The sequence below is a fragment of the Corvus hawaiiensis genome, chromosome 2, assembly GCF_020740725.1.
Source record: "Corvus hawaiiensis isolate bCorHaw1 chromosome 2, bCorHaw1.pri.cur, whole genome shotgun sequence".
Taxonomy (NCBI): domain Eukaryota; kingdom Metazoa; phylum Chordata; class Aves; order Passeriformes; family Corvidae; genus Corvus; species Corvus hawaiiensis.
The window spans coordinates 54,902,212-54,919,125 of record NC_063214.1 but is presented as its reverse complement, the minus strand read 5'-3'; the positions used below and the strand labels follow the sequence as shown (position 1 = coordinate 54,919,125).

The window sequence follows — 16,914 nt, the reverse complement described above, 5'->3', positions numbered from 1 at the left end:
ATCAAGAAAAATTTAAATTTGCAGTTAGTTCCTAACTCCCCTTGAAGTGGTTGGTACCTGGAAATGTGTTGAACTGATCTTCTGAATTTAGAAATAGAAACTGGCATCAGTATTGGAACTACATGCCACACTCTTACTGAAGCACAAAATGGCCTTTTCCCTTCGTAGGGCAAAAATCTAAAAATCATTGCATCAGTTTTAAAGCAGTCAGAGTGTCTCCGTCAAGAATTTTTCCCCCAAAATTTTGTTTAATTCAGCTAAATGATGTCTCCACTGTCTGTTAGTGCAGCACAGAAGGATTAGGGAAAAGAACACATTTTCTTTGTTCCTATGCACATGATATTGCTAATGATAAAGTAAACTTGAAAGATCTCTATTCCTTAAGTAATATCACCAGCACAATTTCCTGGACACAATATTAAGTTCATTTCCATTTTGACTTTAATTGGTGCAATTTTAAACCAAATAGTTTTGTACTGTTATCTTTTTGAGCATGAGGTGTAAGCTGAAATGATAAACAATGTTATTCATGGCTCTGAGTAGTCCTACTCTCCAAGGTTAACACATTTTTAGAAATGAATTACCATGATTGATGGGGTATCAAAACCTGATTCTTTTCATCTTTACACATTCCATGATTATGAAGCAGTCTAATTTAAGCCTTGTGTAGTCTGTCTAGCCTGCTCCTTGTGATGGTTGCACTGCATTTAATTTTTTAAAAAATTATTATTATTAAACTTCTCAGTTTAATTGCAAAAGATAATATTCTATTACTGGTATGTGCAACTTAAAAGGGCACTACTGTCTTTGGAGGTAATGAGATATTTCAGACTTTTAAATGAATGCATTATGCATTAAGTAACCTATTCATAAACTCCATTTTAGTTTGAATAAATTGGCTTCTAATTTGGCAATACCAAATCTAGAATTAGTATCTTTCTCTTTTATTTCTTTACCTTTTTTTTTTTTCTTCTATGGTGCGTAGCTTTAGGATGTTAGATAAGAGCCTTCTGAAAGTGAAAACAGTAAATATGCACTAAATAAGGAACAGCTTGCTCTGGAGTCTGAATTCTCTAGCCTAATGTCGATCCACTGAGTTGCCCCATTTCTCTCTGCTCAGCTGGACCACGGGTTTACCATCAAGAGATCAGGGTCTTTGGACTACTACCAACAACCAGGAATGTATTGGATAAGGTATGAGATGGTGCAGCGCCAACAGTCAGTGTTTCCATGGCAACGTGCTGGCAGTCTCCATTAACCAGTTCCTTCAGTGGATAAACATGCTTTTTGATTTGTTATCTGGTCCATATGCTGCTTTATCAGTTTCGTTTTAATCTTGATTGAGATGCCACACCCCCTCATTCCCTTTCTTCACCCATCCCTCACACCCACATTGCCAGCTTTCTCTTCATCGCACATGCTCAGTATCAATCTCCCCTATAGTTAAAAGGACAGTGTATATAGAAAATCTACAGATATGCTGAAGTATGCACCCTCCCCCTCCCTACTGCTTGTTAAGGCATCTACTTCCCCTGTGCTCCTGTTTCAAAACACACGGAGCAGCAACAGGCTCTCAGCATATATTTTCCTCTTTTTCCATGCAAGATGTGGAGCTATATACTGTCATTTTAAACCCACTAAACACAATCCTTACCTTAGATTGAACAATGCATTTGCATAACGCGGGCATAGAAACTCTCCCAAGTTCACTGAAATACAATGCATTGTATGTGCTGGTAAGCTTGTGTTTCTAACAATGCATTCCTTCTCTTTTCTTTTTAAAACCCTTCTGATACCTATTTATTTTGATTTGATTTTTTTTTTTCAAATATTGCATGAGTCTCTTGAATATATTTTTCTTCATTGTGTAACCGTGCCAGGGTTGTTGTTAGCTGGCTTAACTTGTATGATAAAATGGGGCTCTGGGTGGGAGGGGCTTATTCTGGAGTGGGGGCAAGGAGGGTTCCAGGTCTGATAGCCCACAAGAGGCCCACACACCTCCTCAATAAATCCAAAGCACTGGAATTTCCATCAAGTGGTTAATTGCTGTCTTTTTTCTTTATTACTCACAAGACCTACATTTTGTTAACTGGAGAAATTTTTATAAGTTTACTGAGAGACATGTGTTTTCTAACACTGCCTTTAAAGACTTGTCTGTGAGGGATTTGTAAAAACTCAGCAAAGTAACCACCTTAGCAAAACAGCAGAGATGATCACTGCAAGTGTTTCCAGTAAAGTAAAACTCCCACCCTGGATCATTTCACCAAGTGCATGGATCAGGCTACAGCACGCTTTCCATAAAACGTAATGGTTCCCTGAGCACACACTGAGGGTTAAGTAGTTTCTGATATGGATGTTCTGGGGAAAGAAAAACAAAACAAACACAACCCCCAAAAAAAGCCTATTTTTCAGGCAAAAAGTAGAAAAGTCATTCAAATTCATGAGTTGAACGCTGGCTAGCAAAAGTTGAGAAAGACTCTCACTCCAAGTGTTTGAGTGTGCAGCAGTACCTGTAATTCATCTAATTCCAGCCTGTTGCACTTGTGGTGGTGGCTACAAACCCACTGTGACCTGCAAGGGCTGAGCAAAACCTGCTGATCTGTCTTGTCACTTGGCATCCTTCTTTGTGCTCCTTGGTTTTGGACAAGGAGGGAATGGGGCCTGAGTGCCCAGCTTTAGTTAACTGTGGGTTTGATAGTATTAGAGGAATTTTCTGCCGAAGAAGGAAAGATGGCATTTTCTGTCAAGCAGAACTTTTTGACGAAGAGTTGCAAATTTAATGCCCCCTCTGTAAAATGGCGGGGAAGATCACATCAGCTTTCTTTGTCTTCCTGGAGTTTGATTGCTACCCATGGTCAGTTTACACTCCTTCTCTGTTTACATTTTTTGTTTTACATTTAAAAAAACCAAAAAAAAACAAAACAAACAAACAAACAAACAAAAAAAAACAAAACAAAAAAAAGAAAGAAAGTCTTTCCATTTGCTATACAGAATGTTTGGATCTTTTAAAATCGCTCCTTCAGTGGGAGCAGATCACCAGAAACAGGAGCCTGTGAGAAAAGTGAACATCTCCTCAGATTGGCCTTGACTCAGTTTAACTGCATAGCCCAGGTTTTGAAACAAACCATATGCATTTTGAAGAGGTAGGGGAGAAGGCTCTAATTCTGCAACTTGGTAAATAAATAAAGCTATAAAAAAAAAGGTCATTTGACTAAAGCACTAGTAATGGCTGCCATCAGCATACAAAATGACACATCCCTTAATAATGGGATGGAGCAGATGGGCGATAATCTCTCTTATTCATACATAAACTGCTCTGTTTTCCAGCTGGGGGCAGTAACAACAATGTTTATAATTAGGGTTTTCTAAACTGTTCACCTAGTGTGGAAAGGCAAATTGGGAGAGCAGGGCTCCTAGTCGTGGATGCTTAATTAGGAAATCGTCTTCGAGGGGGTGCCTTGGACCAAGCAGTGCCGTGTGTTTGAGCCTCTCTCATCTCCCAAGAACATGCAGCTGTTGTGGTGACCAAGATTTTAGTCTAAATAAAACCATTTTGATGTAGCAAGTGTTTAGTTTTTAGTAGTGCAGATGCAAAGCATATTAAAATGTTCATCAATTTGCGTCTATAAAACAAATAATTTATCACAGGTCCATGAAAATTAATCTGAATTCACAAGTACAGTGAAAAATGAAACCATGTCCCAAGGAAAATGTAAAGCTCCCTTCGTTAGCATTAAACTACTTGTTTCTTCTGCTCTTCTCTTTTTGTTTTCATGTGTAGTTTCTAGAAGCTTTCTAAAATACTTTTTAAATGTCACTATTTCCTCCTTCAATAACCAGAAAACCTTGTCCTTTCCCTGCCTAAAAGACTTCTGTTTTCAAAGTCCTTCAAAATCCTAATTTTTCTGAGCATATTCTGCATCCTCTTTTATTCCCTTTCAGTGGGATAATACATGCGGAAATGACATGATTTTTTAGGTGCAGCAGTAGTTGTTTTAGCTGGCATAAGCTATAATGCCTGGAAAATTTTTCACAGTTCCTTGAATATGAGTGAAGATCAGGGAAAACACAAGGACCAAATCAGTAGAATCATTTGGACCCCAGACTAATACATGTTTTAAAACCAACCCACCAAATGTTGTTGGAACATCAGCCCTGCAATCAGAGGTGCAGTAAAGACCAAAGCAGCGTCAGCAGGGGACAAGTCTTGGAGGTCCAGTTAAAACCCTGAAGACTGGGCTGATTCAGAATATCAAAGGAGCACCAGAGTGGTTGCATCTAACATAAAATACTAGTAGTAAATGTCAGTATGTGTAGTATTATATACATTATATTAGTATAAAATATTAGAGTATGTTATTTTCTGTATATCCAAGACACTTCAGAAAAGTAAAATGGAGTAAATAAAATACAGGAAGTGTATGGAAAAGTCATTAATGATCTATCTATCTATCTAATGACAATAGAAAGGAGATGAGTTATGTTGGATGCTTAACAAAATCATCAATCCGGTCAATATTGAATTCATAAAATACGGGATTTTTAAAATACAGTTCTCACTGTTGCAGTTAAAAATGTATCTGAATAGCTCATTTGAAAACCCATAGTTCCATCCTCTGTGTTTGGTTCCTAGTTCACATTATTTTGCATCTGTCAAGTTACTTGCACCTGTCCCAAGTGGATACAATACACTTTCAAGTTAAAAGTTACAGCCAGACTTTGATGATGGGACAAGGACATTGGGAATCAGGCTTGCTATCTGTAAAGTGCCATTTTTAATAACATAAAACCCTCTGTAAACTGAATATTGGTAAATACAGGCAGATATCTAAAATAATTTAAAATCTCCCGGTCTTTGAGTAAAAAACCCACAACTGATTTACAAACTAGAAATAAAACTCACTCATGCAAACAACTTGGCACTAACCCTCTTCCACATGTAATTGAAACCAGCTGAAGAATTGTGTCTCTAAAAAGGGGGGATGTCAAAGAGTAAACACAAACTTAAGTGCAGCAATATGAATTCGACAGTTATGTATATGGAATAGTTGTCTTTGTGTTCACTCACCAACACAGTACAAAGCATATATCAAACTGATTTGATTTTCTTTCTTTTTTACTTTCATTTTAGCTAAATTTTATGCTGGAAGTTACATGGTGTGCTAAAGCATTGGCCTTTTGCATTTGGAGGTCTGGGCTCAAATCCACATGATTAATTTGTCCCCTCGATGTGGTCATTTGCACGTCTCCAAATCACCGTGTAACTTGACTTAGTTATACCTTGTGCCTGAGGGACTAAAAATACCATGAGTGTCTCACTCCTGGACTGAGGTGCATTGCTAAGTTTGAAGTACTCTCAAAAAAGTGTCTTGATTCATGAATCAATCACACACACGTATATATACATATATATATATAAAAATATATATCGAGTATATATAGAAATATATATATATATTACCTGAGAAACCCATGGAAAATAAATTAAAAAAGAGATGAGACTGAAGGGCTGCCTGGCTTGTGCCACAAGCAATGTTTAATGGTCATTTTTACAGCAAGGAAACCTGTCAACATATAAAGGTCACTAGCCAGAAGTTTAAGGAAATAAAATAAACTTATCTAGGTGTGAACATTTAAATTTGTGCATAAAACTGTGGATATAAAAGAACGTACTGGAAGAAAAAATACTGGTGTTTCAATACATATATTCATCTAATTCCACATGCTACATAAAGCTTCATGAAAATTGCTAACAAATTGCAAGTATGCTCCTGCAGAATAAAAGCGAGCAAAGGGAAGGGTTTCTTAGATTAATGCGTGAACAGCTGCATCCCCAGTTTAGTCTCCTGGATGGTATGAATAATGTATGGACTAAGAGGCAAAATGCACATTAATGTTCTTTTATTAATGAAACTAATATATATCTATATTTGGTGGCCAGCAGTAAATTAAGACAAGTGAAAAGAATAACAGTCACTGCTCACTTTCATAAAAGGCAGTTACTTTAATCCAGTAATTACTGACCTGACAGAAAATATCAGCCCACAGCTAAAATAAGACGCTTCCCATTGCAAATCCAACATCTATATCAAAGGAGTTGTACTTTTTGAAAATCTGTTCATAAACACACAGTGCAGTGTTTTCCAAGATAAAAAAATGAATTTGCATGGCTCAGCAGTCCTGTAACTTCAAGTGGTAGAAATCAGGATGAAGACATTCCTTAACGAAAAATCCTGGAAAAATACCAACTCCACCTTAGTATGTCAATGACAGAAACAATGATTTTAAAATAATACTCTGTTACTACAAATTACATGCATTTGCAGAAATGGCTTGGTAACCATTTGGTACTGGGTGTCAGGATTACTAAATGTTGATGCAAAATACATTAGTGCTTAATGAAGTACTTCAGACCCATCAGCACCAAACTGTTAGAGGCAATCTACTTATCTGCTGCTGGATAAGAAGCTCTACATTTTCTCTTATGGATTGCAGGAAGACAGCTGCATATCTTAAATATGAATGCTATCTTTACATTTGAGTTCTCATTACTCTCATATAGTGCTCAAAGTTCTCAGTCTCTAACCTAGAGCCGGGAAAAATAAAATGTCAAAATGTGATAGTGAAAATCTGGGATTTGCAGCCCTGTGAAGCGTAAGTGCACTTCAGATTCTCTTATTATTTATTGAAAGAGTAGCTTGAAGTAGAAATGCCCTGGAAATCCATAATGGACTGGTTCATGCACCGGTGAACCACCCAAATGAACAGCAGGTGAAAGAATACATCTGTTAAACCAAGGCAATGTGTGTAAGAGGCCTTTGTTACAAAAACATCAATAATAATTAAAAAGCTGATTTTTGGAATATGTGCATGAGTAAGTACAGTAGGTGAAAATTACACTTACAAAACACATACAGTCAATATTCAAATGTATCTATCTTACCATCTTCTCTGCATTCCAAAGGATGGATCTATCATATTTTGAAATTCTTTTGAGGTAAAAAGTAACTGTGACATCATTAAATGAAAAATAACATTTTTGCAGAATGTAGAGCCACTATATCATCAGCAGTGTATTACATACTGAAAGTGTCAAATGTCATTGCAACATTGGGCAAAATAAGCCTGTTCTTGAAAGTTCTGTAGGGCCTGAGCACTCTGTGGCCAGAAGTGCCCCATTTTGTAGCTCTGACATGGTAAACACTAAACATTAGAATATGACCTGTGTATTTTTGCTTTCACTAGATAAATACTGACTTCTTTGACTCTCTGTGACTTTGTAACTTTTCATTCAATTAGCTCTTTGGGTGAGAAAGGCTCCAGATGTCTCTCAGCCCAGGAGAGTAACCATAATAATGACCTGGAGTCTAGAAGTATGCCTTTACAAAGACCAATTAAACCAAATCCAGGGCAAGCACTGGATAAAAATGTAAAGAAAAACACAGTCACAAAATATCTCAGGAACATTCTGAAGGGTTAGGAAGCCAGGTATATTTTGCCCGACAAACTACAGCAGCATAAGGTGCTAGATGAGGTGAGACAGGGTTTTTGCTTAACATCTTTTATTATTGAGGCAGGGAGTTCTTTTATGTATATTTAAACAAATAGATTTAAAGAAAAGTCTCTAAAGCTTTTCCAACAATCATAGAAAAACAATATCTTGGGGTTTATTTTTAAAGACATCTTTAAAAATATGTCCTGGTACCTAGTTATCTGTCTTCTTTATAAAGAGCAATGTCCTAGGCAAAATTTCAAACCAATTTTCTTATACATTCTCTTATATGTAAGTTATCTAAATTTAAATACCTTCAGATTTTACATATACATTTGACATTCTCATGTATCAAGTTTTAAAAATAAATTCTGAATTTAATATAAGTATTTTTATTTATTCAACCAGAAATGTTTAAATTTCTCAGGGGAGAGTGTGTATTACCACAGGATGATGTGATGTGGTTTAAACTATAAATAAATGCTTATTTCCTGTAAGCATAAAAAAATATCCTTTAAATGGAAATCTGTATTTTATAGAGTGGTAATATATGCCATTCTTTTCAATTTTCACACAAAATTACATACTGTAAGCAGTATATTCACTGTGTGTAAAAGATCTAGGTATTCTTCTGTTTCACATTAAAAATAATCAAAAACTGAATTGGTTCAAGGCTAAGAAACATAGAAGGCATTGAAAATACTAATTAGAGCTCCTAACCAAAAGATAGCAGTAAACAAAGAAATTTTCAGCAGATGAGAGGTGTTGGATTTTGTAGCAATTATTATTTAAAATATAGGGATGAACTTATCTAAGTGGATCATTTTACCCTTTTAAAGTAGTGCTATCTATATAGGTTCTAGACACAAAAATAATAGTGCAGCAATATAGCCTAACTAAATGCATTTGCTGTAGAAGTTCTGTACTCCTGTCCATCTTCCTGTCTCTGTTACATCATTATTGAATGCTGGTTGCATTATTTGAAAGCATGAATTGCTATAATGCTATTCTGCACCAGTATTATGGATTTAGTTTTCATTTTAGTCTCAAAAATATGTTGGCTATAAATACATCTCTGCTCTCCTATGAGGCTCACACTGTAACTGGTAAATTTTCTAGAGAAATCAGTCATGCATATCTTAAGAGAACACAATAAATCCTTTGAAGCAGAATAACCTTTTGGCTGCATTTCTTGAAATTGACCTTTTCATAATTTGGACAAATTTTACAAACCTTACTAGTGAAACCTATTCAGTTCTCAAAGTTATCTTTGCTTCCAGTGACATGATCAGATAGTTGCATTTTGTATGTCATCTTACTGTTAACCTACCTTTTCCCATTTTGCTTTTTCCAAAACAGTCAGGGATTGTGATTTCAGGGGGCAGCCCTGCTCCAGAAGCAGCTAAGCATGTGTCAAAGTGTTCTTGCTGAATCAAGGCCATCCTGTTGAACTTAAAATTTTACAGCAATTTCAAGGACTGTAGTCTAAGATCCCATAATCAAGAAGACAGCAAAACCTTGTCCCATGCTTGAAATTGATAGTCAGACTAGGGCTCCCCTTACTTGGGTTGAAGTTTCACCTCATAAATGTGCCAGAAAAGCAGAGAAAAGAATGTGACTAGAAGTTACAGCCATCTTATTAAGAATTGCATTTTCAATAATGGCAGAATGATCAAAAAATAATGCCCATCAAGTGAATATTGCTCTTTCCCATTCCTAGATACCTTAGCTAGATGTGGATAAAATTAGCAGAGTATTGAATCCAGTAGACCTTGGTTAGCAGGAAGAGACAGTGTGGTCAGGCTAAACAGGTCTTGCCGTCAGAGCTCTTCAGCGTTCTCCCTAAGAACATCCATTGAGCAGCATGATGTGTCAAGGAGCTGGTCTAGCTCCCTTTGGTGTTTGTTTTTCTCTCTTTTCTGACAACTTCATCACAATCCATCTTTGTTACCTGATTGCACTGACTTGAACATGGGTGAGTGTGTATCAGCCTTCATTAGGTCAAATCAAAGACAAGTGTACATCTCTGCCTTGCCTGTAGAAACAGATTTATACTTTGAGAAGAGTGGGGGGAAGGTCACTTGGTATTTGACTTGAAATTTGAATCTGTTAAAGGATGAAATTAATAACATCCAGAAGTAGAACATATGGCATCCATATATATGGGACTGTATCTGCTTGATGATGTCATGCTACCTCTTAAGATTTGGGAAATGCACTTTTTAAAGCATTTAGCTATGTTGTGGGCTCAGCCTTTCAGACCTGACTGAGACAGAGCAGGTTTAATTTGGTCTGAACATTTATTATCCCTGGTATTTGCAGGCCACATAAAACCTCATGGTTTTCATTATCTTTGCATTTCACACACAGCCTAATTTCATTTATTCTTATTTTATGCCCCTGCCAGACCACCGCTCTTGATAAGGAGAGGCAGGTTTTCCGACGAAGACGCAACCAGGATGTGAGGGGACGTTATAAGGCTCAGCAAGCTCCACCTGAACTCAACTCCGAGTCAGAAGACTATTCACCAAGTTCATCTGAGACTGTTCGCTCACCTAACTCACCCTTTTAATAAAACACTTTTTCTCAAAAGTCTTGGCTTTAACCCTTTGAGACCCTGAAACTGCTTCAGGCCTGTGTGGCGTGATTACAGCTGATCTATCCAGCAGTAAACACTGGGATGGTGGAACACAAAAGGGTGCTCACAGAATCTTTGTAAGAATTATTTCCTAATTGATTGAAATACTTGTTCTCTGTTTAGATTGCAACTTGCTGCTAATATGATCCTCAAAGGGTTAAGGCTATTTTGCTTTTTTGTTTAAAGATAGAAGCAGTGAATGTTTTCATCAGTGGAGCTAGGAACTGCAGTATGTAATTTTAGCACATGTTAACCCTCTGAGTAAATGATCACCTTAAATCTTGACAACCCATATTAGGGTTTTATTCTGGCTTTTTTGCTTTTATACGCACATACCTTTTATAGTATCCTGAAGTTCCTTGCCTGTTTCTGGCCAAAAATATATCAAATGTACTATTGCTTAGGAATTATAAATATAGGCCTAAAAATGAAAATAAAATTAAACTAATGGTATCTTCTACAACAGCTCGTTCCAAACCTTCATCATACTTCCACATGGAGTGACTGTTATTGGACGGTATGATGCAGGGCTAAATGGGAAATTCAGTTTAGGGCATCCTCATGGTTTACAGAAGATGACATGATGATGGCCACAAAAGGTTGCTTCCATATAGTTTGCTGCTAATGACAATGTTGAGTCTTGGGAAATTGCTTGAGGACACATTCTGTCATGTAATAGTATGTAATGATCTAGTTGAGAAGTTCCTGGTTCCTTTGCATCACATTCAGGAATGTACAGGCATCCTCTTGGCATGACCTGGTTGTTCCAGCAGAGCCATTTAAAAAGATTAACACTGATAAGCATTACCCTTTAAATAGCTAGAGTTCTTCTAAATCGGGGAAAATAAAAGTCATTTAATATATATGTAAAGCCTAAATTGAATTAGCAAAATTTTGTCTTTAGAATGGAGAAACTAAAAAGCTGATTCACCAGTTTTATTTGGAATATTTAATAAAATGGGCATTTACACAGAGTATATATATATTACTGGTTTGTTAAAACCTCAAGACAACATTATAGCTTTTCATTTGACCATTATTATAAAGTTGGCTTCCACAGAAATATTACAGTGTGTAGACTTTTGCTTCAGATGTGATAATTTGAAAAAAAAAAAAAAGATGGCTCAGAATTTCACTTGAATGAAAGAAGCAACTTTCAAAATCATGTTCTAAAATAAAAAGCATTGTGAAATTTATAGTTTCTCTTATTGCTCATATAAAATGGAAGTTTTCTTCTCTAAAGTTTTCTCACAGTGTTTTTTAAAAGTCACATGTGGTTTCCTCTCTCTTTCTCTCCTCTCTCTCCCCTTCCCCTTGCCCTTTTTCTCGCTTTCTTTCTTCCTTTCTTTTTCTTTCCTATCATACAGCCAGAAGTATCAATATACTGCCCAAAATGACATGCAGATTTTCTCATCTTTCTGGGAAGTATAAATAAATTTTTCAGGAACAGGGCAAGTTGCCCAGAGTATCATTCCCGTTCTGAGTTGTGTTTGTTCATGGAACTGTCCATATGAGCAGTTATGGCAGCCAACGTGTACCTGCAGCTGGTGGGGGCTAATATAAAGCTCTTTTGCACTTCTATCTGGAAGGATCAGTTGAACTGGTTTTCAAGAAACATTGGAATTCTTCTGTTTCTCCATCCTACAAAGTGCATCTTTCATTTCCTCAGACATGAAAATTTATATATTGAAAGCTCTGAAAATTTTAAACACAGGAATTTAATCTTGTGGATCTTCACAAAAGTGGTACAAGTATTTCATATAGAACTTTTTTTAATCCACTCGATATTGATAATCTAGAAGTGAGATATTTAGTAGAAACTAGTTCTCCAGACTTCCTGGATAATACAGAAAGATGAGCATTCCAGGTTTGATTCATCTCACCTGTCATGGGCACACAATTTAGGCAGGACTCATGTTTTGATTAACCTATTGGTCTCACTCCCTCAACTGTAGAAGGAATTGCTGGTGGAAGCTTACATCAGACACCAACTTTGGATTATGAGTTTACTAGAAAGTCATCTAAGCCATCAGGAGACGGATCTCTGAATGTATGTCCATGGCAGAAGGCCTGTGCATGGCCTCAGTTACTCTGGAACTTGAGTAACATCATCTTAAAGCAAGTAAAGCAAATAAGTGTCTTGTTGGAGAGCTCCATTGGGGCAGGAGGTGAAGGGACAAAGGAACTTCCATACAAAAATTCTCAGATTTTAGGTTTTGGGAAAGGGTTGAATCTGTGTCAGATCCTTGACTATGACCATCCAAACCCAAACTCATTGTGGAGAGAAGACGCTCACTAGACAGGGCACAACCACTGCCATTGTGATCCTTATGGTTGTACATTCGTAACATTTGGATGAGGAAAGGATTATTTTTCCACAGGATTTAACCCTCATTCAAGATGAAGCCTTCCTTGCCACTTACCTACCCTAATTTACAGTAGGTCAGAATCTGGCACATGTTTGACCAGCATTGACCTTCCCACATTATATCACAGCCTTTCCTTTAGAAGAGATACAGGTCAGCCATGTAAATGCAAGACATACATGTGGTAATAAAAAAGTGTCCATTAATACCACATGCTCCTTGACTATTGTGAAAATTTGGCAGTCTTAAAGCAAAGGCCAATGTTCATTCTTCTTAATTAGAGAGGGCAGTCAGGAGGAAAAAAAAACTGTTTCACCTTATGCATGAGAAATACTATTCAAAAACCCATCTGGGACTTTCCTTTTCTTTGCTTTGGAATACAGGGTTATCATTAAAATAAGATGTTTGGCTCCTTCATCTTATACCATCTTGTATTACTTAAAATGTATGTAAAAATAATCCTAGATCCTGAAAATCCTACTCATCCCCAACATCTTATGTTTCTGATCTTTTGTTCATGTTTTATGAACATAACTATAAAAATATTTCTTTAAGTTATTTTTAGGTTTGTGAGAGACTGGGTTTCAAATTGCTGATATCCTATTTTAGGTTTCAAGGAAAGGTATCTGGATATTTGAACTGTTTCAAAAGAGTTTCCAATGATGATTTTAAATATATCCATATACCCATAGATATATATTTTAATATATACATATATATGTATGTATATTTATGGTTTCATGGAACTTATAATGGTTTAGGCTTGTTTGGCAGTGACTGCCATTTTTTTTAATCTAACCTCTGAATTCTTGGGGGTAAGTGAAGACAGAATATGTGGCCCTACAAATATTTGAAACACCAATGAAAAAAAGAAATCAAGCATAATAGACTATTTCTAATGTGATAATCTGGGAGACCACATAGCACACCGTGGTCATTTTAATGTAATACAGACCAGTCCTTCTGACTTCTTTCTTCATTTCCCTTTTGAATCACTGCCTTATATTGCTGCTAAATGTGACAACAGTTGTTTCAGTTAGCAGAGATGCATGGCAGTTGTGGTAGGCACCATCTATCACCACGGAGATGGAGACGAGCACTTCCGAAGGGTGATTCAGGTCATCTAATGTTTGGTCTCTGGAGATGCTTGACAGCCTGATCTTAGTATTAGCAGGAAAGTAGAACAGGGTCACTTCCAGCTTAATTCCTCTCAATTAAATATAAGCAGGGGTAACGTGGACCCTAACCTAAGTGCAATATTCTAGTGAGCTTATATGGAGTAAGCAAACTTTGATGTGAAAATGTAGTACTGATAGCACAGGATTAGCTAAAGGGTAGTGAGCTGGGAGTTGTCTCATCTAGATGTATCTGTCTAAGAATTAAGCATCTAATAGAGGGCAATAATCTAAGCCTCCAGTATAGGTGCTAGAGACTGGCTTCTCTAATGGATAATTAAAATTCCAGGATGGATTAATCACTCATGAGATGAGGTGCCTAGCCCAGATATATTTAGAACATGATTTATTGTCATGACACATAAATTAGTATTTCTGTAAGTTACAATTTTTATAGCATTAATGTACAAAAAATCCAGAATACTATGGTTCTACTCAGAGGGTTAACAGAAAAGCACTAGGCATGCTGATTACATTGGTGTATCCAAACTGCTTTGCTTTTTTAGCCAGTGTTTGCTGATTTTTTCAGAAAATTCTTGAAAAATTTCAAGTTTGAAATAATTTAAGTGTTGTTGTTTAAGGAATTTCTATAACCAAATTAATCTTATTTTTAGCTCAACTTATCACAGGAATAATATGTATCCTTGATGCAGTGTAAGTCTGTAGTTACCAATTTTATTAATTCCACAAGTGATTCCAGAAATCTCTCTTTTTTTAAGTACTTACTATAGAGCTTACAATGGTGGCATAGGTGACTGAGACTGTCTTTCTTATTGGTAAACAAACAATATTGTAATTTCAAGAAAGTCCTAAGAATCAGCTTTTCAGTTTGGTAGTGTACTAGTTAGGGGAAAGCTATCTCATTACATGCATTGTGTAAATCATCTTTGTAGATGAAGATTGTTCATATTAATGAACATATTCTTTTTTCCTTGACATTGTAGCAGAAACTGTTTACTTGTTAATGAACAACCAATACATTAATTTGCTTCAGACTGTTAGAGGGGAAAGTGAGATTCCAGTCATTGACAATGTTATTGCTTTACAGTAGCCCTCATCTAATTTAAGTGTGGTGCATACTACAATAAGCAAAGCCAAACCTGTGAATAAACTCCTGAAAAAGCCTGGTGGGTCTTTATTCAGTTGGGTGCTTGCATACAGTAGCATGTGACAGCAGGAAGGCTTTCAAGAATTGTTGAAATGAAAGCGATATATCCACAAATAACAGCTAAATTGCAATCCTTTCCCTATGGGGCATATATGTTTGAAAAGAAAAAATAAAGAAAAGAAAAGAAAAATTGGCTCAGTGGTTTGCAGTGGTACTATATTACCACAGGGCAAGTACATTAAATCATTGTTATTTGCTAGCCTGGGGTGTATGTTGGAAAATGGCATCTTTTTTATTTAGTTTAGATTGTGGGCAGGGAGAGCTTTCCTAATATTATTGCAGTGCCTGCTAGTGCTGCCATGGTTAAGGCTGTCTTAGTATTTCCATTATAAACTCTTAGTCTCAAAGGTTTTTAATTTGATTGTAAAAATTGGCTTCAGGCAGAAACTTGGCATACAATTTTTCAGCTCAGAGTGATTCTTTTCCTAAAATATGAGAGTAATCAGCTTGACCTCTTCAACATTTATTTTCTAAGTGTACACAAACATTCATAGACACAAAGGCGGTTTTTATGCAGCTCATTTCAGACGTGTCACATTTTCAAGCATATCTCACAGGTCTTAACTACAAATGCGACAGCTCAGAACTTTTGGGCATTTTGAAAACCAGGAAGAAAACTCAGTGATCAAGAGCAAAAATGTTCCACATGTGGGAGAATTTTATTTTGACGTGACAAGCATTTAAAGTTTGCACAATAACGGGTATGTATACGCCCTTCTGAGTGCTCATGTAATGCCTAAACCCATTAGTTTAAGTCATTCCATGTAGAAAATGCTAAATGTGAATGTGCTGAATTTCCCTGTAACATTGGGAAAAGAAGCAGTTTTGTCTTAAGGGGAAAAAAATTTGTCTGAATAAGACAGAGTTGAAAGCTCACACTGAATAAGATAGGTATTAAAAGCAATTTAAAAAGCGTAAGTATGGAACCATTTGAAAAGTATAAAAGTGCAAGGGAGTCATGCAGTGTAGTGAATCCATGCGTGGAACCAATCACCTACTAATCTGGAGCAAATTTACAGCTACAAACAGGCATAATTAATACACAAATCAAACACACCCAGCAGCAGATGGAATTGAAATCCTAGTCCTTTTAGCAAACATAATGCAGACCTTTTCCTCATATATTCACTAAATAAGACCGTGTGTAGCTGTTTGAAGTAGTGTTGCATGCAGGCTAGTGGGGAAATTAGGTGTTTAAAAAATGGCTGCAAATTAATTGTTTTTAATAGCAATTCTACCTCACTGGGTCCTTTTGGGAAATGACAGCTTTTAAAAAGTGATGTCTATGCATTTTATATTTGTGTGCATATATATGTGGACAGCCCATGCCAAATGGCTTCAGTAAGAATTGAGTTGCTATATTGAGGCTTCATGTTGCCTGAAGTTTTCTGCAACGGAGGCCAGAGGAAGGGACAAAGTCTCCATGAAATAAAGAATTTGTGGATTGATCCACCTGCAATGGAGATGTCTTCCGAATCTTTCTCTTAGTGATCCATTTGGGTGATAAACCACACTGCTCAGTTATGTCCAAAAGTATTTTCCCTACCTAAGTGGGTGGGAAGGAGACACTGGATAGAGACACTGTGCCATTTTCTTGGCACCCACCTACAGTGCTGCACATTTTGTCAAGCCATGTGTAAATACCAGGTTGGAAAAATAACTGTTTGCACCAAATGATAGAGCCAGAAAAAGCACATAGGTAGTGATTATCCATGACAAGGGTAGACTGACATTTGGAAGATGTTTTCCCACCAACTGATCAGACAGATTTTTGAGAATTTTTCCAATAGAACCATTGGAACCATGAAACTCCAACTGATTGTTAGGTGCAACTTGATCTGTTCATGAAAAACTTTCTTCTCGAGGTGTTTCTGATATGTCCTCATATGTGTTTCCTGATGTAGGAAGACTCTAGACTCAGAAAGCCAGAAGACAGCTTTATTTCTATGTGTCTAACAGGTTTTAATGCTAGTGATGAGTTATTCATACACATATAATTTTAGGTGTCTTGAAAAAAATAAAAAAGCAGTGATGAAAAAGAAGCTTAGCTTACTTGTCTAGAGTTACGTTACTCT

General features: G+C 36.5%; 1 protein-coding gene across 5 annotated transcripts in view; it reads left to right on the top strand.

The window, feature by feature from the left end:
* The window catches only part of DCLK1 (doublecortin like kinase 1), a 240,177-nt gene extending 225,382 nt beyond the window's left edge, over window positions 1-14,795 (top strand). For 3 of the 5 annotated variants that reach the window (XM_048295099.1, XM_048295100.1, XM_048295103.1), the window contains one exon: window positions 9,900-14,795. In XM_048295099.1, the coding sequence (XP_048151056.1) occupies window positions 9,900-10,064 (165 nt within the window). In that variant the 3' untranslated portion in view covers window positions 10,065-14,795. Of the gene's footprint in view, window positions 1-1,120; window positions 1,195-9,888 lie in introns of all 5 variants that reach the window. The other 2 variants (XM_048295101.1, XM_048295102.1) reach the window with 2 other exon arrangements.
* Window positions 14,796-16,914: the final 2,119 nt, after the last annotated feature.